Source organism: Hemicordylus capensis, chromosome 3 (assembly GCF_027244095.1).
Source record: "Hemicordylus capensis ecotype Gifberg chromosome 3, rHemCap1.1.pri, whole genome shotgun sequence".
Classification (NCBI taxonomy): domain Eukaryota; kingdom Metazoa; phylum Chordata; class Lepidosauria; order Squamata; family Cordylidae; genus Hemicordylus; species Hemicordylus capensis.
In genome coordinates, this window is record NC_069659.1 from 198,927,824 (window position 1) to 198,955,685 (window position 27,862).

At 42.1% G+C, this 27,862-nt stretch overlaps 1 protein-coding gene across 1 annotated transcript; it reads right to left on the bottom strand.

Annotated features, from left to right (window-relative positions):
• Positions 1-248: 248 nt before the first annotated feature.
• On the bottom strand, positions 249-27,675 carry AP3M1 (adaptor related protein complex 3 subunit mu 1). The gene is made up of 9 exons (XM_053306581.1): positions 27,494-27,675; positions 11,610-11,885; positions 9,870-10,041; positions 7,976-8,113; positions 7,022-7,107; positions 5,604-5,737; positions 4,058-4,265; positions 1,998-2,142; positions 249-1,152 (listed from the first exon to the last, which is right to left on the bottom strand). Exons 2-9 carry the CDS (start codon positions 11,880-11,882, stop codon positions 1,052-1,054), a joined length of 1,257 nt encoding a protein of 418 aa, XP_053162556.1. The 5' UTR covers positions 11,883-11,885; positions 27,494-27,675; the 3' UTR covers positions 249-1,051.
• Between the last annotated feature and the right edge of the window lie 187 nt (positions 27,676-27,862).

A 27,862-nucleotide genomic window follows, 5' to 3' on the forward strand; every position in this document is an offset into this window, starting at 1 on the left:
TCTAACATCTCAAAGTGGATTCAGATTCCCATGTTACTTCTAAAAAAAGGTTAGCTAAAGCTGTATGTTGCAAAACTTCAGTACAATAGTTATCTCTGATTTGATTATACCACTGAGTCACTCCCCCTCTGATCTAATTATGCTACTGAGTCACCCCCTATGGCAGTTCCAGTAGTAAACTCTCAAGCAAGCAGTGAAGGTTGAATCCATGTGCTAAACAGCAATATAGAGCCACAGGACAAGAAAACTATCTTCTAGCAGAGTTTCCTTTTATTTCATTACAAATAAGCAATACAACCATTAAATAAGTTTTGCTGCCTACACTGAGCTACTTGAGGTATACATGGCACAAAACTGAGTAAGAGAAGAGACACTTTTCCAAAGTGTTGGTACCTGTAAAAGCAAGACTTCACTTCCATACATTTTTCACCTTCAAAGTTGTAGAAAATCTTGGATTGGCTACAGATTGTCTGCTGAATACACAGGCGGAAAGGTGATAAGGCAAACAGTTCTGATTAAAAGGCATGTTGTAAACTTTGTGTGGAAAGCCTCTTTCTTACTACTTAAGATCCCTCTTTCTGAGGACTGACCAATGGACAGGTAGCACTCCTATTTCCCAAGGGACTTTGCAAAGTACGATGGAATACCAATTTCTAACAGGCTATAAGAAGATTCATTCAGTACTGCCCAGAGTGGGATTGGTTCTCTGTCCAGAATCTTCTGTATCTTCCTTGTGCTTTGGTAGCTTGCTTGGCAGTGTACAGTGTTCGCTGGTTCTGTGGACAGTCCCAGTGTGTCATGACAGCTTATGAACCAGTGGGCTCACAAGAAGGAAACTGCTAAGGAAGTCATTCTATTTCAAAGCCACATATAAAAAAGATGTTTTAAACTATGATTTAATTTGAACAGCTGCAGTGTACAGGAATGAATCTAGTCTGAGGAATTAAATTGGCATCTAAGAGTAACTTAAGTCACTAAGCAGTCACATTTCCCCCTCAAATGCAAACACACAACCCCAAATGTTTATCTGCCAGAAAGGCAGGGGCTCATCTCATGTTCGAACTTGGAATTTCCCTGCTTTTGTGATGTACTTCACACCTTTAAATGGTTTGTACTTTTCTCCATACATGTCAAGGCGATTTACTTTCAAACCTAAAGGGGAAAATAAAATAGATTAAGCTTTATCTTGCAAGGCAGAATACAGTAGCACCATTCAGACTAATTTCCCACTTGCAAAAGTGTGTTCTGCACCCACAAGGGTAGCAATATGCAGCAATCCTTTTCTCTGCAGCTACCTAAAGGTCTGCTCAAGGGTTCCTCCAACCACCAGATATTTGAGGGGCGATCAGCTGAAGCTGCCCTCTCCCCTTGCACAAGCAGAGTGTACTTCCACACTAGTGTGAATGCCAACGACTAATTCTCAATTCTGGTTTTGCTGCCACAGAGGGGTGAGAAGCAATTTCAGGGCATTAGAGTCATTTTGTCTGCAGCAAGCATTGCTCACATACTTCCACAATGGGTGTACCAGCAAGTGGGCTAGAAAACTTCTTGTACTTCATAATTATTTTTTGCCTGAAACTCATAAATTTAGCAGACACACAGCCCTGGATTACACTATTCTATATAGACAGATGAAGAGACAGGCAAGGAGGAGGCAGCACATTGTGTCTGCACATAAGGGCCCTTCCCATCTGCTGTGAAGCATCCTGATTCCTGATGGCCATTTTGCTTTATCTCACAGAACTCTGTAGAGCCAATCTTTTTTTGCATAGCTTTGCCCTGCATTCTGCTTCTCGGTTATGCTAGAATAGGTCTGGAAGCTAGGAACTGGCACTATCCTTCCTGAAGTCAGACCATCTAGTGGCCTTCAATTAACTCCCATGTAAAGCTCAACACTTGAAAGAAGCATCTCACCAGCAAGAACAGAAGTAGGCTACTTAAATTTTACTTTCAATATTCAGAATTTAAAAGTCTTCTAAGAGTCTGAGCCTTCTTACCTGAAATAGCCAGCTGCTGTATCTTGAACTGAATGTTTAAGCTGGGGTTTTCTTCTGGTTTAGGTGCTCCAGACTGCAAGTTCACCATCCCTTTAAGACTTGGCAACTTTTGAGGGGTGATTTTGCCAACATCCCATGTTAACACCTAAAGAAGAGGCACCACAATAAATATTTATACTGTACCTTGCCAAACTGCTGATTATGCTTTGCATACTTTTTCTGTAGTCCTTAAAGCAATCTTGTAAACTATGTCAGCGAGAAAGAGAGAGGGTAGGTAAGTAGGTGGGAGGGGCACCTCCCACCCCCATTATTTATGGGTGAGCTGAATTTTGAACCATGGACTTGGTGGCTAGTAGTTTTCTGCCACTATGCTCATTCAAAGTGGATTAATGAGAGCAAAAGGTTAACAACAAGAGTTGGGCTTGGAGAACAAGGGTGCGTGCCATGAAGCTCAGTCAAGAGTTCAAAGGCAAACTGTTTTGTTACTGCCAGTCATCTCCTGGTATGTGCTTCTACATGGAGAAGAGATGCTACAGAGAAATACAAAGGATGTCCCACAGGACCCCTTTGCAAACACACACACAAAACCCACTCATGTCCAGAATTATATACAGTATTGATGTCTGGGAATGGTTTAATGACATAAAACAGTTTGTCCCCTCAAATGGTAAGTATGCGTCTCAAATTTCCCTCCCAAATATTGCAAACATAGGCCCTTGACATGTTCTTCTGCAATGTGACAGTAGCATTTGTTGCAGACTTTTTATCAATCGTTATCATTATAAGTGCCATCAAGTCAGTGTAGACTCTTAGCAACCACGTAGATAGATTCTCTCCAGGATGAATTACTATTTTTACATGTTTATAATTAAAAAAATTATTCTGGTAAGAACTAATCTGCCTACTTTCCTTTCACTATAATCTTAATTGATAATTACCATCCTCATGTTATCCTACTTCAGCCTTAAACATTCACATATCTTCCATCTTGAATTGGGGTGGATGACATCACAAACTATGTCTTATGTGTCACTCACTACAACTGTACCAAACCTACTTTAAATCTGTTAGGTGGTTCACAAGTTAGCCCACTTGCATCTCAAACATTCATGCATCCACCATCTTGAACTGGGGTGTATGACATAATTACAAACTATGCCCTTGAGCCATCACGATGTGTCCCTACAGCTGTAGCAAATTTAGTTCAAATCGGTTGAGCAGGCTGAAGGTTAACCCACTTGAGCCTCAAACATGCATGCATTTGCCATCCTGAATTGGAGTGGATGACATCACACAACAAACTACACCACTGAGGTATCCCTACAACTGTACCCAATTTGGTCCACCTTGGTCCAAGCACTGCAAAGTTGACGGGGAGACAGACAGACACAATGCCCATAAGCTTACTTTCCTTAAGGAAGGTAGGCTAAAAAAAACAGTTAAAGTGCTTTCAGGGTAGGAATTGTGAAGTACAAAGTGGTCTTAAGGATCCCAGTGGGGTGACTGAATGTTCAAAGTGCTGCTAGATTCCATTTGCCAGCTTCCTTGCTGATTAGCCAAGTCACCCAATGCAAAGGCCCATATAAAATGGTTGCAAAACTTCAGGATATTTTTTCCTCTGCCAAAAGCTGCAGCTAATAAGAAAAACAAATTCCATTGAAGGGTTTTTGCCAAAAGCATGTCTAGCAATACGACTCTCCTTACTGCAGGTACAAGTGCTCTGCTCTGCTCCAGATACACATTCTTATACCGTCTTCAGAGTCAAGAGTTTCTTGTGCAATACCTGCTACTTATCACATTTTATTTGAAACAGCTAATAGAGTGGGAACTAGGTAGAAGCTTTCTGTCTTTTAAGCACAGCACTCATCCACAGAGACAAAATGGAACATGGCCAGGGAGTGATTATAGAATCAAGTAGTCGTGAGTTGGCCTAACATTTAATTAAACAAAGCAAACATAGCCATCCAAGCACTTCAGCCTCCTTTCGTTTCTGTGGGGCATGTCTCTCCGAGAGCTTAGTGGGTTGTGCCAAGTGAGACAACTGGCAGGATGTGACTTACTTTTGTGACAGGGTCAAATGTGTGGTTGCCTTGTGTGCCCGTAATATTCATATTGAGGACAGCTTTTGGCATGTGAACTGTCATGACAACTCCTTCCACTGTCTTCCCCATGTTCTGCTTAGGTCCAATTGTAACATCGAATCTTCCAGAAGAGGAGTTCTCTTTGAAACTAATTGTGTGTTTCACATATACTGGGATGGCCACCAAACTAAAAGAGATTTAAAAAGACAAATGTAGCCGTGGACGTGCAGGAGAGATCAAAATAGTACATACTATTCGAAAAGATTACTTGGAAATATTTTATAATACATAGCAATGGCACAAAAATTCATAATGGATGTAGGTGGGTCAGAATGGTGAACTCATCAGAAGACATGGGAATTAAATTGCCCTTGCAGCTGGGATACAGCCATGGCAACACAGAAGGCCTAAGGGAAGCTGTGACACACAAAGCCAGGGTCTTGATGCTGCTACTAGGTACATTTTGGGGAGAAAGAAAGGGCTAGTAAAACATATTTGCCTTTTATTAAGGCAGAATTAAAACTCCCACTTTTCTGTACACGATTTAACGAGAACACACAAAATTCATAAAGTATGTTCAAAAGAGCATCATTGTGTTCACAATCTCATTCACCTACACTGAAATCAAACTGTATTTGTGGATTGCTTTTGAGCTAGTGCAGGCCTGCTCAACTTAAGCCCCCCAGCAGTTTTTTTTTTTAACTGCAGCTCCCATAATCCCCAGCCAAAGTGGCAAATAGCCAGGGATTGTGGGAATTTTGGGCCAAAATCTGCAGGAGGGCTGAAGTTGAGCAGCCCACACACACACACACACACTGAGATAACCCTGAACACACTTCACTCTTGGAATGATGAATATGATCAAAAGGGATGAGTCAGAGTTTACAGTGAATTGAACAGAGGATCAACATGCCCTGGCAAGAACAGAGCCTGAAAGGAATCTTGTTTGCACTGCCCAGAGCCTTTGGATGGGGCAGAAATGAAATGCAATAAACCAAAAAACAAGTTTTGGTTGTGTGAACTAGCTGGGATCTTGAGCTTAGCATGAGAAATTTTGCTTCCTCACAGAAGGGGAGAGCTGGTCCTGTGGTAGCAAGCATGACATGTCCCTCTACCTAAGCAGGGTCTGCCCTGGTTGCATTTGAATGGGAGACTAAAACTATGAGCACTGTAAGATATTCACCTCAGGGGATGGAGCTACTCTGCGAAGGTTTCAAGTTCCCTCCCTGGCTCCTCCAAGATAGGGCTGTGAGAGATTCCTGCCTGCAACCTTGGAGAAGCCGCTGCCAGTCTGTGAAGACAATACTGAGTTAGATAGACCAATGGTCTGACTCAGTACATGGCAGATTCCTATGTTCCTATGAACTCCTTTTACTTTAGACTGTAAGCCTGTTATGTAGGATTTGAGTGGGGGGTATGCCCTAATTTTATTACGTGCACAGATAAATATGAAAGAATCTCCAATAAATTAATGAACTACACTGAAGGCAACGGCTGTATACACATTCAACTCTTTCAGACTTACTTCTGTGAGCTGACCCGATAAGAAATCAATCTGAAGTTTCCATCTGGAGGGATGAAAGAGAGGACTCGTTCAGACTCCCAGCGCTTGAATCGAATACAAGGATGAAAGCTAACATCATCCAGCAGCCTTGGGTTCTACGGAAAGTGAAAGAAAGTAAGCTCTTCCCCATCAGATGTGAAGAGTTGTATTAATCGCCGCACTTCATAACATTTTGACTCCCAAATCATTTATTCACTCGAGTACGTGGAATTGGTGTGCCTAGATCTCTGTGCAAAACCTAGCTTGGTTAAACTCTAAGGCTGGGCTTTGGACTTGTTTGGACAATACTCTCAAATGTGCCCCCCGCCCCCATCTCATTAGGAACATGAGTATACTATGAGTGAGCACGTCTTGCAGCCCTCCCCGCTGTCAGGGTACTGCAGCTTAATTGCATGGGGAGGGGATGGTTCTTCTGAATCACCCCTTCATGTGCAATTTAAATACTGCTTTGAAAGTAGTATTTAAGTGGCACAGGGCGGGGAGATTCAGACAAACCACCGCTAAATGCATATAAGGCAATGGTGCACCAGCACATATGCTCCCACAGTATAGTCACATCCCTAACTGTACTGGACAAAGTACTGCCAAACCAGTCCTTTGACAAGTGGCAGTTTTATGTCCTGCCTCATTGTGTGTGGTGTGGTGTGTGTGTACATACGCATGCACACGTATACCTCTTTATTAACTTCCAGTTACATTTCAAAGTGCCCAGAAGCCTCATTTAACTTGGGAGCTACAGTCTATACCCCTTTTATAGCCACATGTAGTGACTGCAAAAAAACAACCTCCCCGTTTGGAAGAGAGAGACCCATTGTGCTGGGGTAACACAGATGCTCTGGCTACGTTGGTTACCCAACTCGTATGTTCACTTCCCATGCCAGCGCTACAGAGCCTGTAGGGGACGGTGCAAGCATAAGAAATAACCACAAGAGATCTGTGACCCACATGAGTGGAGTCTGCATGCATTCGAGGTGCAACATGGAGCCTCACCATAGGGAAGCAATTTTACGGTAGCTTCAAGGCATGAATCAGGCACAAGGACAAAGACCTCCTGCATCCCAAGACTCACCCTCTTGCCCTTTCCACTACATGCTAAAACCAAGGGAGGTCTGAATATTGCAGCAACTCTTTGTGTGCCCCCTAAATGCAACTGCCTAGGGACTAAGGCTTTGGCCAGGCCATGAAAAACCAGGAGATTTGTTATGGGCCACCAGCAGACTGGAGTGAAGTCAGAAAAACAGCAAAAAGGGCCAACAACATGGACTCAAGTGGCAGCTGCTGTGCATGAAGAGAGATAAAGTGCTGTTTGTTTTGTGCTTCTTGACTATTATGAAGCTTTTAATATGCGACTCCATGTTGTAAACAAGAACACAGTTTACCATGAAAGAAAGCGAAAGGTCAGGCATCCCTGAGAGTTTGATGCAGGCATCAATGACGCCTTGGATTTCTGCAAAGACTGTGGAGCCTGAAACAAAGGAATAAGAAATTACTTAGCAGAATGATCTCTTCAGAATACACTGGGTACTTACTTGCACCATGCAAGTGAACACTCTAGTAGTGATTGATTGATTGATTTGTTTAATTGGATTACATGCATATCTTGCCTTTCTTCTATGATGGAATGTTAGGCAGCATATATGGGTTTTCCAAGCAGCCTACCATCCAGGCACTAACTAGACCAAGATCTACTTAGCTTCAGTAAGATGATGGAATCATCTGGCCTCAGACCATACCCTGGAACCAACTACTAATATGTGTTTCCGACTAAACCCTAATATCCATTTATTGGACATCAATTTGTTCTGGAGACACAGGATTTTGAAATACCACAAGTAAACTGTGCATTCCCCTTCCTGCAAGTTTTCTCCTTCCTAGGTGCCATTCAGCAACATAAGGCATCATCTATTTCTGAAGATGTTTTGTGAGTCACTGTAGTCTAGCAGCTAGGAGACTGAGCAGTACCAGTTCAAATCTTGCCTCTGCCATGAACTTACAGTGGCCTGTGGGAAGTACTCTGCTTAAGGCTGGATCCCATCTGAAATATGGGAGTAGTAATACCAACTTACCTTATAAAGGTTTTTTTAAAAGATTTGTTGAAAAAACACATGCATTTCAATGGAAACACAGGGTAGAAATATTTTAATAAATATGCAAAGTCCAGCATATTAATAAATTTTTAATAATTTAAAATTATTAGTAAAGTATATTTTCATGTAAAGTACTGCAAATAAGGATTAGCTGAACTTTAGGCATTTCCCAGTTCTGCTATACCTATTCTATTCCATTCTCCCATGGATAATTTAAAAAAAAAAAAGGTTCTGAAAGCATCTTACCAGACTTGTCTATAATGGCATCAATTTCTTCAATCACATCAAAGTAGGCTTCATTGTTTGTGTACTTCACACCAGCTCTCCGCCATGGAATGTTTGATAGCTGGCCAGTTGGAAGAGTATCACCCACATTACTGCTACCTTGAAAATACAGTAATAGATAAAAGAAACCAGTAAGAAGCCAACATCCTAACAGAAACATACAACTTGTCACTAAAATCCACCTCAATACCAAAAGAATGGAAAGTAGCCAACCTGACATTTATTATTATTTTTTTTTAAAGAAGGGAGATAGTAAGTTACAGACTACTTCACCTAATGTCTATCCTAGGTAAATTTGTGGAAATCTCCATTAAATATAGAATTGTATACCACCCAGAGAACTTGTGTTTTGGGCGGTATAGAAATATGTTCAATCACTCAATCACTCAAAAGAAGAACAAGACTTGACAAGGAATAACCTACATAGGTGCTGCAAAGTGAAATCCTGCTTCAATATATTTTGGAGTTCTTTGAGAGTGTCAAGCATACGGATGAGGTAGATACTGTATACTTCGACTTTCAAACAGCTTTTGACAAAGTTCTCCACCAAAGGCTCTGGGGTAAGTGGAGCAGTCCTTTATTGACTAATAACTAGTGAAAAAACAGGAAGGAGAGGACAGGAGTAAATGATAGTTCTTACAATGAAGAGAAGCAGCATGGTTGCCTCCACCATGCTTTTAAACTTGGTAATTAGTAAATTATCCTGAGTCAGGCAAGTTGTGGAGGTGGCTAAGATTTGTGAATACTACCAGATTATTCAGGATAGTGAAAACCAAGCAGAGACTGTCAGAACTCCAAAAGGATCATTGCACATTAAATTAAGTTTAATGTGACTGAGTGTAAAGTGATGCACACCTGAGTAAATTTTTTAATGCTTATTTAATGATAGATTATAGATGAGATTATATATATAATTATGATATCTGAACTGATGATGACTAGCTAGGAAAGAGATTTTGTGGCTGTGCTTGCTAGCTTAATGAAAATGTTATGTGGCAGCTGTGAAAAGGGCAAATTCCATACAAGGGATTACTAGGAAAGGAACTGAAAACCCCATTGTACAAATTCATGGTGCAGCTACTGGCTGACTTCCTAAGTTTACTAGTGCAAGTCCTGTTGAAATGTATTAAGTCTCTTTACACTACTCCTTTGAGTAGTGCTATCAAGAAATTTAGTCAGGATGTCAGCCATTGTGTACAGTTCTGGCTGCGCCATCTCAAAATGGTTTCATAGAGTTGGAAAAGGTGCAGGACAGGGCAACTGAAGCCATCAGGGGTATGGAACACCTTCCGCAGATCGGGGAAGATAAAAAGAAATGACTTTTCCCCACAACACACAAAATTATTTCATGAAATTCATGGTCACAAAATGTGGTGCCACTGGCTTAACTGCTTTAGAAGGGAATTAGACAAATTCATGGAGAACAGGTCTATCTACAGCCTTTAGGTATGGTCACCAAAAACAGAGCTTCCAGGATCAGAGGCAGGATGTTTGCAGGCAGCAGCAGGGGCTGTTGCACCTTCATCCTCTCCTTCCTGGAGGCAACTGGCTAGCCACTGTGGAAACAGGATGCTGGTCTAGATGGATCCTTGGACTACTCTAGAATAATTTTTTTTTAAAAAGATGCAATAGACACGAACCATAACATGGAGTTATCAACTCTTTCAGAATCAAATATTTTGTAACAGGATAAACATCCAAAGTGTTCTTTTTTAGAATCTCTATTACTTTCACACATACGTACATGTGCATCCATGGCAATTTTGAAGAGTACAATATAGTCACTCTTTGATTTTAGTAGTACGTTACCGTTAACAATGAAATAATTAGTTACATTTGGAAGCCATCATGGTACCTGTGATGGAATTGACGACAGAGCGCAGGATCGTGGGAGGTTTAATTAGCTCTTTTAAGATATTAGATTCCGTTGCCAGTGGAAAACCATTGTCCAGCATTTCTTCAAGAAGCTCATATACAATGACAACATTATCTTTAATTGCAGTCTCGGAACATTCTCCAAAGTAATCCTAAATCAACCAGAGGATGTACAGGAGGTTATTTACTCTGGTTAAATTTTTTTCCTATATCTAAACAGGCTTGTGACAGAAATGTCTTAATTTAATCTGCATTTGACAACTGCCATAGCATGTGTTTCTTAAAATGCCCTGCAAACTTTTGAACCATACGCATTCTTTATCAGGCACCAAAGGCCTGAAAACACACATAAACACACACTCCTGAGATCTGTATAATTTTCATATACAGAAACAGCATATCTGGTATGTATAGTCACTTAATCACAAGTCATTCCATCACAGGTAGGCGCCGTGAAAACCTGCTGCTCGCTGATTTTCTGTCATGTGTACTTGTGGAGAAAGAGATATGCATGCCGATGTTACATAGGGATCCATGCAGTTTCCTACATAGGAGCTAGTTGTGGCAGTGTTTGTGATGTGTGAATAATTCCCCAATGAACAAATGATGGTTCTAGCCAAGCTTTGATAATTATAGCCTAGCTGACCTTGACAAGAAAAATGGCATTAGGGTTAAAGTTCTTCCAAGCTTTTAAAGGTGTAAAAGAATGTAAGTTTTGAGTTAGGTATTTCTTAGTTCCCATATCTCAGAGGCTCCAGTAAGTCCTTATGAGTCTGAGAAATAGGCATAGAAAAACCAAACACTGCCATTAAGTTGTTTGACTGAAAGGCATGGAGCTACTCCATATCTCAATACGTAAACAAAGATTTTGAGAACTTATTCTTTTTAAACATGTATTTTAATGTCTTTATAGGCAAAAGCACTGAGGCCTGGTTGATACAGGATGAGAGGGCAAACCCTTTGAAAACTGCAATTAGTTCAAAAAAACAGCTCCCAGTGCCAATGGGGACCAAGCAATGGGAACATATCTGGTCGGTGCTTAAGTAGTTGCACTGATTTCCATCTTGAGGTGCTTACTTTTAAAGCCCTTCATGACTTCAGACCTGGATGTCTGAAGAATCACCTTCTGCAACCCAAGTTTGCCAGTACTTCGATGTCATCTTTATGGACTCTCCTATGGGCATCCCTGCCATCTGATGTAAGGCAGGGGCCAAATGGGAAGGGGGCCTTCCCAGTGAAAGCATCCCATCCGCAGAATGCTCTCCTCCCAAGAGAGGCTTGCCTAGCACTTACTCCAATGTCTTTTATGACACCTTTTAATTGTCCCAGGTTGTTAATTTTTGCTGAGACAGTTTTAGTTTAGCCTTTCATCAGTCATTTCATCCCTGGTTTTCATTTTGCTGTTCTAAGCATTATTTCTTAAACTTTGTAAACCAGCTGTAATATTTGCATTAAAGGTTGGCAAATACATGTTTTAAGTAGTATACATCTGTGCAAGTACTTCATTTATATGTCCTCACCACTTGAGCAGACCCACTGGTGCATGGTGCAAGCATGCTGGAGACACACTCATCGTCGGTGACATACTCACACTACAAGGACATGAGCCAGTGCTCATGGCAAGTGCATTTAAACATGAGTGGCACATGTGGCCCACAGTCCTCTATGAATTAGGCTTCCATTTTTTCTCTAAAGTTTCGCAACTAGTCTATAGACCAACCTGGAAAGTATCTGCTACCCGATGAAGGAACTCAATGACAAAGAGTGGCGGCACTTCCGTCTGTATGACAGACACAAAAAAGATTTTATCTCGATAGATGCTGATGAGGTAGTGGTGAGGCGTGGGGATGACAGGAGGCACATTTTCAACATCAGCGGCTCTCTCCTGAGCTTCAAAGAAATAATCACACACAGATTGGCTGACAATGCTCTTCCAGTGCTTCTCCAAGAATATATCACCAGAACAGTTTATAAGAAACAGACTGTGGATCATTTTCTGTTGGAGACACATTCACATGGATTAATAAAGATAATGCAAGCAATTCTGAGGATTTCTCCCTCTTTCCCTCCCCTCCTACTTCAGTGTGACAGTTTTTGAAACTGAATGCACTGGAAGAGGCAAACTACATTACACATAAAGAGAACATTTGCTGCATATATTTTGGAAGGGGTGTGTGTGTATATCTATGTATGGGTGGGGTAGTCCACAGATCATGTAGAGCACATGGTCTGAAACCCAGCATTTCCTATATGTAGGGCTGCAGAGGTCCACTCATATACTCATCTGAGATAAGTGAAAACTGTTGCCTGATGAGTGGAAAAATGGCCTCCCTCCTGTGCACCTTTTCCCTCCTGCTGTGTTTGCTCTTGCCGTGGCCAGAGTGGGAAAACTGGCTCTCTAGTTTAAGCGAGTGAACCAATTAGCCTGCTCTGGCTGTGGCAAGACCCTTACCGCAAATAGCGGCAGGTGCATGTGCTCCTTGATAATGGCAACAGGCGCGCATGTGCACCTGTTGCCATTTTCAATAGGCACTTGCTGCATTCGGAGCGGGAGAGTCGATTTCCCCACTATGACTCAACAGGGAGAAAGGTGACAACTTTGTCCAGTCAGAGTAGGAGAGCGAATTTGCCTGCTCCAATGTGGCAGCAGTGGGGAGAAAGGCGGAGAACTTGCTCATCACATTTACAGTTAAATAACTTGGCATCCTGATCCTCCAAAAGTCTGCCATAAATAAATGTTTTTCAGTCCTTTTTATTCCCCTGCCCCCTAGTCCTTCTTGTGGGTGAAATTGTATGACTGCTCAATAATTGTATGACTGTTCATATTATCAGTATGGGCCATTCTCATTTCTATTCAGCCATAGAAAAACATTCTCACTGCTAAAATGATGACAAGAGATGCTTTACTTAAGTGTGACACTGTTTGTAGGCTTTCAAACCAAACTTTGAAAGATGCTAGTTCAGAAGAAATTTGAGGTACAGATTATATTTGAGAATCATCATACCAACAACTCAGAAGAGAACCTTTGTATTTTATAATGCATTTTCCCTTACAGACCACAATTTTTGTCCTTGATATACATAACTGTAACTCAGAGGTATGCTCTTATACTACAGAATCTTTTAAACACATCAAGTGCTATTGCCTTTACCATCTAATACTATCCTGAACAGTTATTCTCCCCACAACAAATTACTGTAAAATAATTCAAAAGTTGCTATGAAATACCCAATAAATAGACTTACAGTTCATACTACCAGTATGGGAGATTCTACAATTTACTCAGATAATTTGTTCTAATGCTGAGCTGTGTTCGTGATTGGGATGTTAAATCTGCCTACTGTTTAATCTAAATTTATTTTCCTTTTATTTAAAAACAAACAGACAACTAATGTTAATAATAAAATCAATAAAAAACAAATCAATAAGACTAATTAGTCACTCATGACTAAATGAGTCACAATCTGAATGCGGTCCGTAATAATGAAGGTGATCTGACTTACAGCCACAGTGGATGATTGATCATTGCCTGGTAGAGGTAGGTGGGTAGGTAGTGCATTCAGCTAAAAGAAGTGGCAGGATTGCCCATGCAAACAAAACCTGGTTTGATGTAGACATCTGTATTTTTTATTTATTTATCTATCAATTTTGTATACCACCCCAAACTTTCATCTCAGGGCAGTTAACAATAACATAAAACAAGTTAAAAACATACTCAAAACTTAAAACAATTTAAAAGTCAAACACAGATTAAAAGATAAAATTGTAAAAGCTGAAAAAGCTTGGGTGAAGAGGTGGGTTTTCAAATGCTTTCTAAAAATGGTCAGAGATGGGGAGGATAGTATTTCAGTCAGGAGCACATTCCACAATCTTGGGGCAGCGACCGAGAAGGCCCATCCCCGTGCTGTTGGCAACCGAAGACGGACCTCTCCAGATAATGGGCAGTGGTTCTCATAATGAAGAAGATGTTCTCTTAACTACCCAGGGCCTAAGCCGTTTAGGGCTTTATAGGTTATAATCAGCACTTCCAAGTTCCCACCCTGACATCTCCAAGATAGGGCTGAGAGAGACTCCTGCCTGCAACCTTGGAGAAGCCGCTGCCAGTCTGTGTAGACAATACTGAGCTAGACGGACCAATGGTCTGACTCAGTATATGGCAGCTTCCTATGTTCCTATGCTCCACTTCGTATTTTGCCTGGAAACCTATTGGCAGCCAGTGTAGCTCTATCAGCAAAGGAGTGATATGGTCTCTCCGAGATGACCCAGAGACCAACCTGGCCGTCACGTTCTTTACCAACTGGAGTTTCCAGACTACGTCCAAAGGCAGCCCCACATAGAGCACATTGCAGAAGTCGTCTGGAGGTGACTGACATATGTACCACTGTTTTGAGGTCGTTCATCTCAACAAACGGACACAGCTGGCGTATCAGTCAAAGCTGATAGAAAACCCCTCTGGCAACTGCCTCGACCTGAGATACCAGTGAGAGGTGTGGATCCAGAAGTACACCCAGACTGCATACCTGTTCCTTTTGGGGAAGTGTGGCCTCATCTAGAACAGGTAGATCAAAATTGTTTCTGGAGTTCCGACCTGCACAGTAAGTACCTCCCATCTTATCTGGATTCAATCTCAGTTTATCCTCCCTCATCCAGCCCATTACTGCTTCCAGGCAAGCATTTAGGGAGGGTATGCCATCTCCTGATGATGCTGGCATGGAGAAGTAGGTCTTGGTGTCATCACCAAATCCCCTGATGATCTCTCCCAGCGGTCTCATGTAGATGTTAAAGAGCACTGGCGACAGTATGGAGCCCTGAGGGACACCATACATAAGCTCAGATTTCGAAGAGCAACAGTCTCCAATCGACACCATCTGGTATCTGAGAGGTAGTAGCAGAACCACTGTAACACAGTGCCTCCCATCCCGTATGCATGTTTTGTGCAAATACGTGACTCAGACTGTTCCTGCATTCGCTTTCAAATACAGGAGCCAGGGTGGATTTGATTTAAATCAAACTGATTTAAATCACGATTTAAATCACTAGCAGGGTGGATAAAAATCAATGATTTTTAAAAAAAAATCAAAAAAATTGGATTTTTTAAATTTAAATCGGATTTTTTTATTTAAATCGGATTTTTTTTATTTAAATCAGATTTTTTTGATTTTTTTTAAAAAATAATTGATTTTTATCCACCCTGCTAGTGATTTAAATCATGATTTAGAGCAGTTTGATTTAAATCAAATCCACACTGATAGGAGCAAATCAAATCTTTATTGTTACGGTAATTTGACCAGCAAAAAATATATAGGAGCAGGTGCTAGGAGGAGGCAGCAGCAGTGAGGAAAGAAAGTCAAAGAGGAACAGGGAGGTAAGAAAGGGAAGCCAGAGGGCCTGACACTAGATCAAGAAGAGGGTGGCAGACTGCAAAAGATTCATCCTTCTTTCCTGGAAATATAGCCTCTCTGTTCAGCTTTGCGGGTCTTGCCATTTACCCTAACAAGATGCTTGAGATTGAGAATGAATTGAAAACTTTTAAAGAACATCTTATGGAATTTAAGAACAGGAAGCTTGGCAGGGACTCTAGGGACTATGAATTAGGGAGGGTGTACAATTGGATGTCAGCACCTGAGAGGCGTAAGAAAGCAGTTACCTGGAAGCAACCCATTAGCTCCTCTGAATATTCGGAATCAGAGGAGTCTGCCACATCTGACTCTGATAGGTTGCCTTTGGCCAGAAGGACCCGTTCAGACAGGGCAGCCAAAACCAGGTCTGAATATAGTTGTTCTTTTTTTCGCGAGAACCGCAGGACCAGGGGGCACATGAGACCCTAGTGCTTAATCTGAGCTCCAAGCCTATTTCTCCCCAACAATTGAGAGTTTTACAGCTTGCCTTAAGCTTTGTGCACACCCCTATGTATCAGACTTTCAAAACTCGGGTTGACCTGTATAAGCTTATAAGAACAATTAAACTCAGAAGTCATTTTGGAAATAGACAGGATTTGGGTCATTCTCTATTTAGACCCAAATCCACCTTTATTCCGATTATTGATTCTCCAACTATTGCCACTTTTCAAAAGTTGGTTGAGAGAGACATTGGGAGGATAGAACAACAGTTCTTAGGTATGTATGACCCATCACCATTCCAATTTGTCCTGAACTGATAAGGCACTTCTTAAGTCTTGGTGATTAAGCAGGCTGATAGAGGGGGAGCTATTGTTCTCATGAATAAGAAAGACTACATTTGTGAAGTTGAGAGGCAACTGGCTGACAGAACAAACTATGTACCACTGGACCATGACCCTACCAACAAGATCATGGCCCTGATTAAGATTGTACTAGATGAGGCGGACATATTAGGGATTACTTCAGCTCATGAGAAGAGTTTTCTTCTCAATCAGCACCCTAGGGTTCCCGTTTTTTATGTCCTACCTAAAATACACAAACCAGATCACCCCGTTAAGGGTCGGCCCATAGTATCTGGTTACAATTCAGTCCTTGAGCCACTGTCCATTTATGTTGATCATCATTTAAAACAGTTTGTTGGACAGATTACCTCCTATATTAAGGACACGAGGGACTTCATTTGCAAGCTTGAAGGAACAGTTTTATCTGACCGAGCCATTTTGGTGACCCTAGATGTGGTGTCTTTGTAAACCAGTATACCTCTGGAACAGGCACGCGAAGTTGTGGAATCTCTATTACTGACGCGAGCTGATCCCAATCCCCCCCCGTACTTCCTTCTAGAACTAGTGGACCTTATTTTTGAGAAAAGCTTTTTTAGGTTTCAAGAACGGTTCTACAGCCAGATTAAAGGTTTAGCTATGGGCTGCACTTTGGCACCTAGTGTAGCCTGTTTGTTTATGGCAATGCTTGAGGATCAGTGGATTCTAAATCAGAGGGCCAATCCTTTTTATGAAGATTTGGAGGTATATAAGCGTTATATTGATGATGTCTTTATTGTGTTCAAGAATAGGGACAGATTTATGGAATTTGTTGATTGGTTGAATTGTCTGCATTCAGACATCAAATTTACCAACCATTGGGATGTCCATCAAGTCCCTTATCTAGACACCTGGGTTCGGGTGGGGCCCGGGAGACAACTCATATTTGCCCCGTTCAAGAAACCTTTACACAAGAACGCTTATTTACATTTCAGATCCCATCATCCTAGACATCTCAAGCAAGGTTTGCCATATGGCCAATTTTTACGCATCAGACGTAACTCTACTTGGGATGTAGATTTTGAGAGGGAGGCGGAGATTCTTGAACAACAACTGATCCAGAGAGGACACCCCCCGGTAGTGGTCCAAAATGCCAGAGATCGTGCCAGGCAGAGGGATCGAACAGATCTTCTTAAGGATCAACCTCGGGAGAGAACACACAGAGTCTATTGACTATACTCCCTTAGCTTTCAGGATCCAAAAGGTTATTCGGAAGCACTGTCATATAATTAATGACATTCCAGGTTGCCAATCTCCACCGATCACGGCTTTTCGTAGAACTACTAGTATCAGAAATATACTCACTAGATCAGACTGTTTAGATACCTATACATCCCTGCAGGTCACTACAGGTTTTCACCCATGTGGGGGATGTTCGGTTTGCCCTTTAGCAGTCTGCACCAAAGAGGTGCATCACCCTATTACTGGTGTCTCTACACTGAGTCTCTACACCAGTAATAGGGTGATGCACCAGTAATAGGGTGATGCACGTCAAAAAAAAATCTTTTTTGCTACCTGCAGGACCAGGGCTATTATATATGCTGTCATCTGCCCATGTGGGAAATGGTATATTGGTATGACTGAGAGATGTGCTCGTGTCAGGACTGCGGAACATAGGTCCAGGATTAACTCACGAGTTATGGATGCACCTCTGGTCCGTCATTTTGTTGAATTCTAGCATGTGAGTGATGACATCCGGTTTTTTGTTCTGCATGTATATCAAAGACGTCGTTTCATGTCTGTAGATGTCCATCAGGCACTGTTGCAAATAGAAGCCTCCCTTATTTTCACCTACAAGACAATGGAGCCATCTGGGCTCAACACTTATTTAGATCTGTCCAGCTATCTGTAGGGCACTCTCCCCTAACTCTCTTGACCATTTGGTTAGATACTGCTGACTGCCTGGTACTAAATTAGCTTCACCGTTGTCTCCCTTTGACTTTTATGCACGAGACTTATGTAGCTGTATGCCTTTTGTATCCCCTAATTTGAGTTATGTTATTGGAGTGCCCCTTTCCTTCTTCTTTCTCCCTTTTTACCGATGTACACACTAGATTTTGTGTAGCTGGGTTGTGAGTTTTGTCACACTTATGTATGATGCCTTCTACTTTCCAAAGTTTAGTACTGTGGACTTTGTGCCTCTAATTACCTGGTTTGATGCCTTTAACTTCCCAGGGTTTAGGACTACGGACTCTGTGCCTTTAATTACCTTTTTTAATGGCTTGATAATCTATGCTAATTGTTTTATTGCTGAGTCATCTATTTGCATGCGCGCATGCTTGACATTTACAAGGCCACCTCCAGCTGTGGGAAATCTATCTCAGACGGGTATAAATTGGAGAGTCTCTTGCAGACACTATTGCCGGAAAGGACTGTAAGATGGTGTCTAGCTTAAGAAATGGGGTACCAGCACTAATGTTTTTTGGAGGTTTGTATGTCATCTTTACAATATATTTACTGTAGGGATTTATCCCTGGCTGTACTCATGTTTATATAGTATATTGTATGTTTATACTGTACAGGCTGATGAAGCTCTGTGGGCGAAACAGCACTATCCAGAAGAGCCGTTCATGTCTGTGACTTACATCTTTACTTCTGTTTGGATGGCATTGAGTATCTCGCCATTGAGGAATTCCACACCTCTTCTGAGACCATGTCTGACGCAGTGCTTTTTTCATCTGCCACTTCCTATTTGATTTTGTTACATGACTTTGCCCATTCCATTCTGTAGTCCAAATTTTGCCTGGCTCAGTTACCTCCTTTCTTAACTTTTGACAGTTTTTGTACATGCTTTTGTCTATATTTTGTACTGTGAGAAGGCATTTTGTATATTGTCAGAATCAGAATCAGCTTTTATTTCGATCAATGACCAGAACAAATATTGTCCATTTATGCTTATGTCTTGGACCATTTATTTATGATTTATTATTTTTGAATATACAATTCTCATATTTTCAGAGGCTGGTTATTACTATTTGCATTTTTTTTTGGTTTTATAGTCACGGTGGGATTTCCCCTTTCCCCTCTACAGGGCAACACAGCATATTCTCGGTGCGCCCTACCCACGCGGCGCCCCTGCGCCCCAACTCCCACCATTAGTTAGTTATTTATTCTGCTCAAAACTCAGTGCCCTCCCCACACACATCTCACCGCCCTCTCAGTGCCCCCAGTCCGGCCCTGGAAAATCCTAAAAATGAGCCAAATCTAAAAACAGAAGTATTTGGGGGAGTGAAATGAATTTAAAGTTTTTTTGCTAAGGGCTTGCCAATAAGTGATATACTGGCAAACACCACTTCACAAGATCGTTTCCCCATTCTGCCCAAACTTCTGAAAATTATGTGTGTGCTTCCTACTTCTACCTCAAGCTTTGAAAGAGGTTTCAGTCAGATGAATTTAATAAAGAATAAATTCAGCTCTTCACTTGAAAGTGAAAGTTTAAATGACCTAATGACAATAAACTTGAATGAACGCTCTGTGCCAGACTTTCATCCTGAGAAAACAAGTGGCTCTTCAGTGCTAAAATCTACACGACATACTGGACAGAAACACCAAAAGATATAAGTGATGGGTGATTTCCATTTGATCTAACTCATTTGCTATGTATGTACATGTAAAATAGCACTGGATCATATTATAAGAAGTCTTGGGAAACAAAATAATGTATGCTTGTGTGTGCATGTAGTACGATCATCCTCAACAGGGTGGATTTGATTTAAATCAAACTGATTTAAATCACGATTTAAATCACGATTTAAATCACGATTTAAATCACTAGCAGGGTGGATAAAAATAAAAAAAATCCGATTTAAATCAAAAAAATCCGATTTAAATAAAAAAATCTGATTTTTTTGATTTAAATCAGATTTTTTTTTATTTTTATCCACCCTGCTAGTGATTTAAATCATGATTTAAATCATGATTTAAATCATGATTTAAATCAGTTTGATTTAAATCAAATCCACCCTGATCCTCAATGAGTGCATTTATACAATGTGGCAGGCTGGTATAGCTTCTTCCCAATGGCAAGTGTACCTCCATAGCTTGAGAAATCATCCAACTATTAACATGTTTGTCCAGCTGGTGAACTGAGCCAACTTTTCTGCACCCCTGCCTATACGGTATCCAGAGCCAAGAAAGGCCCTGGAGAACTGCATTTCAAACTGGCTGCAAGTTGGCTTGAACAACACTTGGCTAAGTAGAACACTCTAGAGGAGTGTTCAAAACTTGCAGCCAGTCAGAATCAGTACAAGCAAGTCCTTCCTTAAAACCTAGCAAAGGCAGATTTTTTTTTAAACTTAAAAAATATATAGCCACACCTAGTCATTATACAGTGAGGGAAATAAGTATTTGATCCCCTGCTGATTTTGTCCGTTTGCCCTCTGACACAGAAATGACCAGGCTATAATTGGAATGGTAGGTTTATTGTAGCTGTGAGAGACAGAATAACAACAAACAAACCCTCAAAAGCCCAGTGCCCAAAAGTCAGCGATGGATTTGCATTGTAGTGAGGGAAATAAGTATTCGATCCCCTATCAACCAGCAAGATTTCAGGCTCCCAGGTGTCTTTTCACTATATGCAGGTAATGAGCTGAGATGAGGAACACCCTGTGTAAGGGAGTGCTCCTAATCCCAGCTTGTTACAGTACCTGTAGAAAAGACACCTGTCCATAGAAGCAAGCAATCACTCAGCTTCCAAACTCACCACCATGCCCAAGACCAAAGAGCTGTCGAAGGATGTCAGGGACAAGGTTGTAGACCTGCACAAGGCTGGACTGGGCTACAAGACTATCGCCAAGCAGCTTGGTGAGAAGGTGACTACAGTTGGCACGATAACTCGCAAATGGAAGAAACACAAAATAACTGTCAATCTCCCTCGGTCTGGGGCTCCATGCAAGATCTCACCTCGTGGAGTTGCAATGATCATGAGAACGGTGACAAAGCAGCCCAGAACTACACGGGGGGAACATGTCAATGATCTCAGGGCAGCTGGAACCATAGTCACCAAGAAAACAATTGGTAACACACTACGCCGTGAAGGACTGAAATCTTGTAGTGCCCGCAAGGTCCCCCTGCTCAAGGCAGCACATGTACAGGCCCGTCTGCAGTTTGCCAATGCACATCTGAATGATCCAGAGGAGAACTGGGTGAAAGTGTTGTGGTCAGATGAGACCAAAATCAAGCTCTTTGGCATCAACTCAACTCGCCGTGTGTGGAGGAGGAGGAATGCTGCCTATGAGCCCAAGAACACCATCCCCACCGTCAAACAGGGAGGTGGACACATTATGCTTTGGGGGTGTTTTTCTGCTAAGGGGACAGGACACCTTCACCGCATCGAAGGGACGATGGATGGGACCATGTACCGTCAGATCTTGGGTGAGCACCTCCTTCCCTCAGCCAGGGCATTGAGAATGGGTCGTGGATGGGTATTCCAGCATGACAATGACCCAAAACACACAGCCAAGGCAACAAAGGAGTGGCTCAAGAAGAAGCACATGAAGGTCCTGGAGTGGCCCAGCCAGTCTCCAGACCTTAATCCCATAGAAAATCTGTGGAGGGAGCTGAAGGTTCGGGTTGCCAAACATCAGCCTCGAAACCTTTCTGACTTGGAGAGGATCTGCAAAGAGGAGTGGGACAACATCCCTCCTGGGTTGTGTGCAAACCTGGTGGCCAACTACAAGAAACGCCTGACCTCTGTGATTGCCAACAAGGGTTTTGCCACCAAGTACTAAGATGTCTTTTGTGAAGGGATCGAATACTTATTTCCCTCACTACAATGCAAATCCATCGCTGACTTTTGGGCACTGGGCTTTTGAGGGTTTGTTTGTTGTTATTCTGTCTCTCACAGCTACAATAAACCTACCATTCCAATTATAGCCTGGTCATTTCTGTGTCAGAGGGCAAACGGACAAAATCAGCAGGGGATCAAATACTTATTTCCCTCACTGTATATACATTGATACGTTATCTGAAAGAACCCTAAGCAGTATACATTCACTGGACATGGACTTCAGCATGTACATTTAAGACTAGAGTTATGGTTATTATTATTATGGCCATTAGTATAATCATCAACTGCAAACTATATAGTTAGTCTCATAACCAAGTCATTTGTATACCATACAGCCACAGAAAGTCACTTGTTCATTTTTAATCTGTTGGTAAATGAACACTGGGATATTATTTGAGGGAAGAGGAAGAACAGAGACGCCAATCACCACCTCTAATCACTCAAGCAGGCCACTGACATAGTTTGCTTGAACTACATGGTAAAAGTGTTTGCAAGATGGCAAGAGGATTCAGCCTTCATTATAAGCTCCTAGTTCAGACACAAATATTTACACTGTTCTAAAGTCTGCTGTTTTTCACTCCTACAAACTTCATGGCACTGAAGGTTTATCAAACATAAGATTTTCCATCATGTAATATGAGAGGTCTCATGTCATCAGCACAGCTCCCACATGGTACAGACAGTGAGCTTCCAATGGAAGTTAAGATGAAAAACACTGATCAACAAATAAATTTTCCTTGGTTCCAAACAAGTCATAAGGTCCCTGACTCTCAAGTTTACTATTTATTTTCTTTCCTCACAGGAGTTGCTTTATTTTTTGAACACTTCCAGAATCCAAGCTTCCAGCCTCCTGTATATAAATAAAAGTATCTCCAACTCCATTTACTGATATGACATTAATGTCTCTCCTACTAGAGTCTTTTTCACAAACCCCATTTATTCTTTTATAATAAAGATCAGAATTCAATTTAGTCGGGATGTCAGCCAGCATCTTCAGTTTCATAGATCTTATCTTAAGAAGAATACCAAATACCTAGCCAGATACTGCCTATTTTATTTGTGTACCAAATCAGGATTGGGTTCTGCAGACAACTCGACTTAAAATTCAGCAGATTACCAACTTCATGACCACAAGATGTGGCAAAGATCACAAGCCTGCCTAGCTGCAATTTAGGACTGCTCTGTTGTTAATCATGAAAACTAATTGGACCACCAATATACAGAGGCAGGATACGCTGAATACCAAATGCTGGGGTCAAAAGGGGGAAGGCCATTTTCCTTCATGCCCAGCTTGAGCACCCAGACGCATCTGGCTGGCTGCTCTTGGAAAGAGAATGATAGACTAGATCAGGGGTAGGCAACCTTGACTCTCCCGCTGTTGATGAACTACAACTCCCATCATCCCCAGCCACAATAAACTGTGGTTGGGAATGACATGGTTTTTTGTTCAACAACAGCTGGAAACTCAAGGCTGCCTACTCCTCGACTAAATAGATCTTCTATAGTTGCTATACAGCTAACTTTTTTGTTACCATATAACTGTACAAAATTTAGCCATATATATTTTGCAATGCTGTTTTAGATTTTATATTATTCCTTTTTTTTGCTTTAATCACTTTGGAAATTGGAGTACATCTCTCTTTAAAGATCTGCATAGTCCTTAAATGTGTATGAATGCAGTCAATTCCATCTCCTCCATTTTTTGACATTTCACATCAGAGGCGTAACTAGGGAAAACGGCGCCCAGGGCAAACACTGAAATGGCACCCCCCGTGCCCCCCGCAACACACTACATTATACTTAGGTTTTTCCTCACAAGCGCCCGCCGCCGCCAAGCCAGGCCACTGACTGGCCGCCAGGCGCCAGCAAAGCAATGGGGGGGGGGCGCGGGCGGCGCGGAAGGGACTGCTCATGGGGGAGGGGGCGCCGACGCGCTCCCTTGACTGCTGCAGCGCTGCTGCACTGAGCAGGAAACATTTGTATTAACAAAAAATAAAAAATTTTTTTAAAAAAATTTGTCATGGCGGCGCCCCCCACGTGACCAGAAAAGATGGCGCCCGGGGCACGTGCCCCCCCTGGCCCCCCTATAGTTACGCCTCTGTTTCACATATCAATTCTTAAAATACTCTGTCACCCAAGTGAAGCAGACCAGACAGAAACAGCCTAAGACTCATTGCTAAGTATTATCCGTGTGATTTGACACAACACTGCACTCACTCAAGTCAATCATCTGGAATACTTCAAGTATCTTAGAGAACAATAGATTCTGATTCCAGAAAGTCAACAGCATAGAGGTTTGGGGTTTTTATTGTTTAGTCTAAACTACTAATGCCCTTCTCACCCCACCCTAGTTACATTCCTGAAGGCAGGGTTGTTCAGCTGACCGTGCACTCTGCATAGTGCTGGTGATGAATAAGAAGATGCCATTTTTGGTGTATCAATGGAAAGAGAAGCATGTTACTCTTTCAACCGAAGCTCTTACTTGTCAGAATGTAAACTTTCTAGATGTACTTCCTGGTTTGTGCTAACTATAGTTTAGAAGCCCAACCACTGATTGAGCTTCCAAACATCTCACAGGCAAAATATGGTTTAGAGCAGACCTTGACAGATTTTCTTTGGATCTAGTAGCAAGGCCAAAGTTTATGAGTCAGACAATGGACACTAGTGAGCTGTAAATGGGCTTCTTTAACCCCTTTACAAGTAACATGTAATGCACTCCCTGTCAATCAGGCTTTTAATTAAAATTAATTTTAACCTGTTTAAAATTAAGTGAGTGGACATAAAAAAAGATTTGTGAGCATGCACATGCCTTAGGGAGAACATTGATCAGGCGGTATATAAATATGATAAATAACATACTTCGAGCAGAAAGAGGGCTGCCTGGGACAAATAAAGATTTTTAAAAATAACCCTCCTTCTGAATATCCTAGTGTAGGCATCATAGTTACACTTCCTGGCACATGAGATACATTTTATCTGTTTAATGCTTTTATTGGATTATTTCTGTATTTTACATAGTATGCTTAAAGGGAAGGAAAGAGCAAGCAACCAATCAAATTATGTTAAAACCAGTGACTCAATGGAGCTAAATTAGATTATGACATGTTGAGGACACCCAGTTCTCTCCCCCTCTTACTGTCATGAGATCCTAGAGAAACAGTGGAAACACTGCCTGGCACCTAGAAGAATGGATGGGAGAGAAAACATTGAAACACAATCCAGATAAGAGGGCTCCTCAGTGTGGAAGCGCAGTGATACAGCCTGTTTTGGGAAAAGTTGCACACCTCCTGAAGAATCAGGGTTACAGCCTGCTCCACTGCTACTTTTGGATGTTTAGGTGGCAGTGTTCACTAGGAGTGCTTTTTACCAACTACACATGGAACACCAGCAGGGCTTTTTCCTAGATAAGACAGACCTGGCCACAGTCATTCATGCTTTAGTAACTTCTAGACTTGATTCTGCATGGTGCTGCCTTTGGAAAGTTTTCATGAAATGCAATTGGTGCAAAATGCTGTTGCCAGCTTGCAGGCTGGCATTGGAGCAAATAGTTCTGATCTGCATTCATTGCCTATTCATTTCTGGGCCCAATTCAAAGTGCAGGCTCTTACTTTTAAAGCCCTAAAGCTTTTGGAACACCTGACATACTCCTTTTTGTGCTGCATTCCACAGCTGAGACTTTGCTCCTCCGCCTCTACCCAGAGGTGCAGCAAGGTAATTTTGGAGCCCGGACCTAAAAGCCTTTGGTGCCACCCCCCACCCCATGTAAAATAAGCATCATCTTGCTCGGCTGGGCAACCACACCACCCAGGACAGACTAAAGAGAAATGGGGGGGGGGCATGGCTGTGGAGGACCTGGACTTTGGCCTCAAAGTTCAGGAGTAAGAGCGCCTCTGCTGCTACCAACTGAAGTTCACACAGATGTTGACTAGGAACAGCGCCTTTTCAGTGGTGAAGCCAAACTTACAGAACACCCTCCCTAAGGAAGTCTTCCAGGTCCTGATGCTCTGCTCCTTTAGGCATCAAGTCAAAGCTGGTTCTTTAGGGAGGTCTTGGGGGGTCTCTTGTTCCCAGGGGGTTGTGTTTCTGTTGCTTTGTTTGCCAAGTTTTTCTGTTGGTTTTGTAGCTTTGAACTGTATTTAAGTTTTAGTTTTAGATTTTGATGTTTTACCATTTTGTGCATTGCTGTGAGCAGCACTGATTCGTTTGAAGAAAAGTGGAATAGAAATAAACAGTAAGTAGTATGGTGGGATTTTAACAGGATGCCAGGAGCAGTGCTGCACCTTGTAACCAGAACATACCAGTTTGGTGGCACTGCCTAAAGAGTCACCAAACAGGCAGCAGCTTTAGCTTAACCCTTTAGTCTTCACCTCCATCTGAAACAAAGCCTAAGTACGTGTAGCTGCATTTGTTCATATGTATCCAGTTCCACTTTATCTCCCCCACCTCCGTTTTCTTGATTCCATCTGTAAACTCCTCAAGGCAGGGACCAGCCTCATTTTTTCTTTTTATTGCTCTGAACAGGATCACATGTCACCTTAAATGGCACAGTGGGGAAATGCTTGACTAACAAGTAGAAGGTTGCCAATTTGAATCCCTGCTGGTATGTTTCCCAGACTATGGGAAACACCTGTATCTGGCAGCAGTGTTATGGGAAGATGCTGAAAGGCACTGTGCAGGAAGAGGCAAAGGTAAACCCCTCCTGTACTCTACCAAAGAAAACCACTGGGCTCTGTGGGTGCCAGGAGTTGAAATTGACTTGACAACACACTTTACTTTACAGGGTCATATAAAGCAGGGTTTTATGCAAGAAAAGGCATAATACAAGAATATGCATTTGGTTCAGTTTTATAGATTTAGTTTTGGTTGGTGATTAGGATTACCAGACTATGCACAAGGTTTCACATTGCTATCTAATAATACTGTTCCATCACTTTATGTCAGGGGTTGCCAACCTTTGGTACTCCAGATGTTGCTGAACTACAACTCCCATCACACATAGTTCATCACCATCTGGAGTACCAAAGGCTGACAACCCCTGACATAGAATGATGGAACAGTATTATTAGACAGCAACGGGAAACCTTGTGCATAGTCACGTAATCCTCATCATCAACCAAAACTAAATCTATGCAGCTGAACCAAATGCATATTCTTCTCTGGTTTCCCCTTTACTCCCCTCTTCCTCCTCTCCCTTGTGCTAGATTTTTTTTTTAAATTTTTAGTTTTTGTGCTAGATTCTTTGCAACTCTTTGGGGTAGAGAGCTGTCATCTTGTCTGTCATCCTGTAAAACACCACGGATATTAATGTGCGTCAATTGGCAATTATAAGAAGCAGCAGCCCAGCATGTTTACTCAGAAGTAAGTCCCGAATCTAGCGAGACTTACGGTACTCCTAACTCAGCGTGCACAGCCTTAAAGCCTTGAGGAGCCAAAAGAGAAATAAGAACACGGAGTGGAGTGGAGCTACCTAGTCCTACACGCCTCTGGCCGAAGACTAGGGCAAGGGACCTCCAAGTAACACAGCGTCATGTGCCAACAAGGCAAAGCTGCCAGTTTGTGAAGGAAAAAACCCGGCCGGCAACACACACCCCAACTCACCCTCTGGCCGGGGATTTCACTCCAAGACTGCAACAGCGGCAGCGGCGGCGGTATTACAGCAGCAGCGCTGGCAAAAGATGGCTGCAAAGCCCTCTCCGACGGCCCAGCCCTCCTCCAGCCACACCCCAGCAGGGTGCCCTGGCGAATCGCCTGTTTCAAATGCCCAGCCAGTTCCAAAGGCCCCAGCAAGGAGGGACGGACGCGTGTGTCTTTTGGAAGCGTGCCCAGAATCTCCCGTGTTTTCTAGTCTGGGCCTGGTTTCTTATCTTGGACCTCTGCTATGTCTGTGTATAGTTTATAATCAGCTGCAGCTGGCATTTCCTTGGAAAGTGAAAAAAAGATACTGGGAATTGCATTCATGGTTTTAAT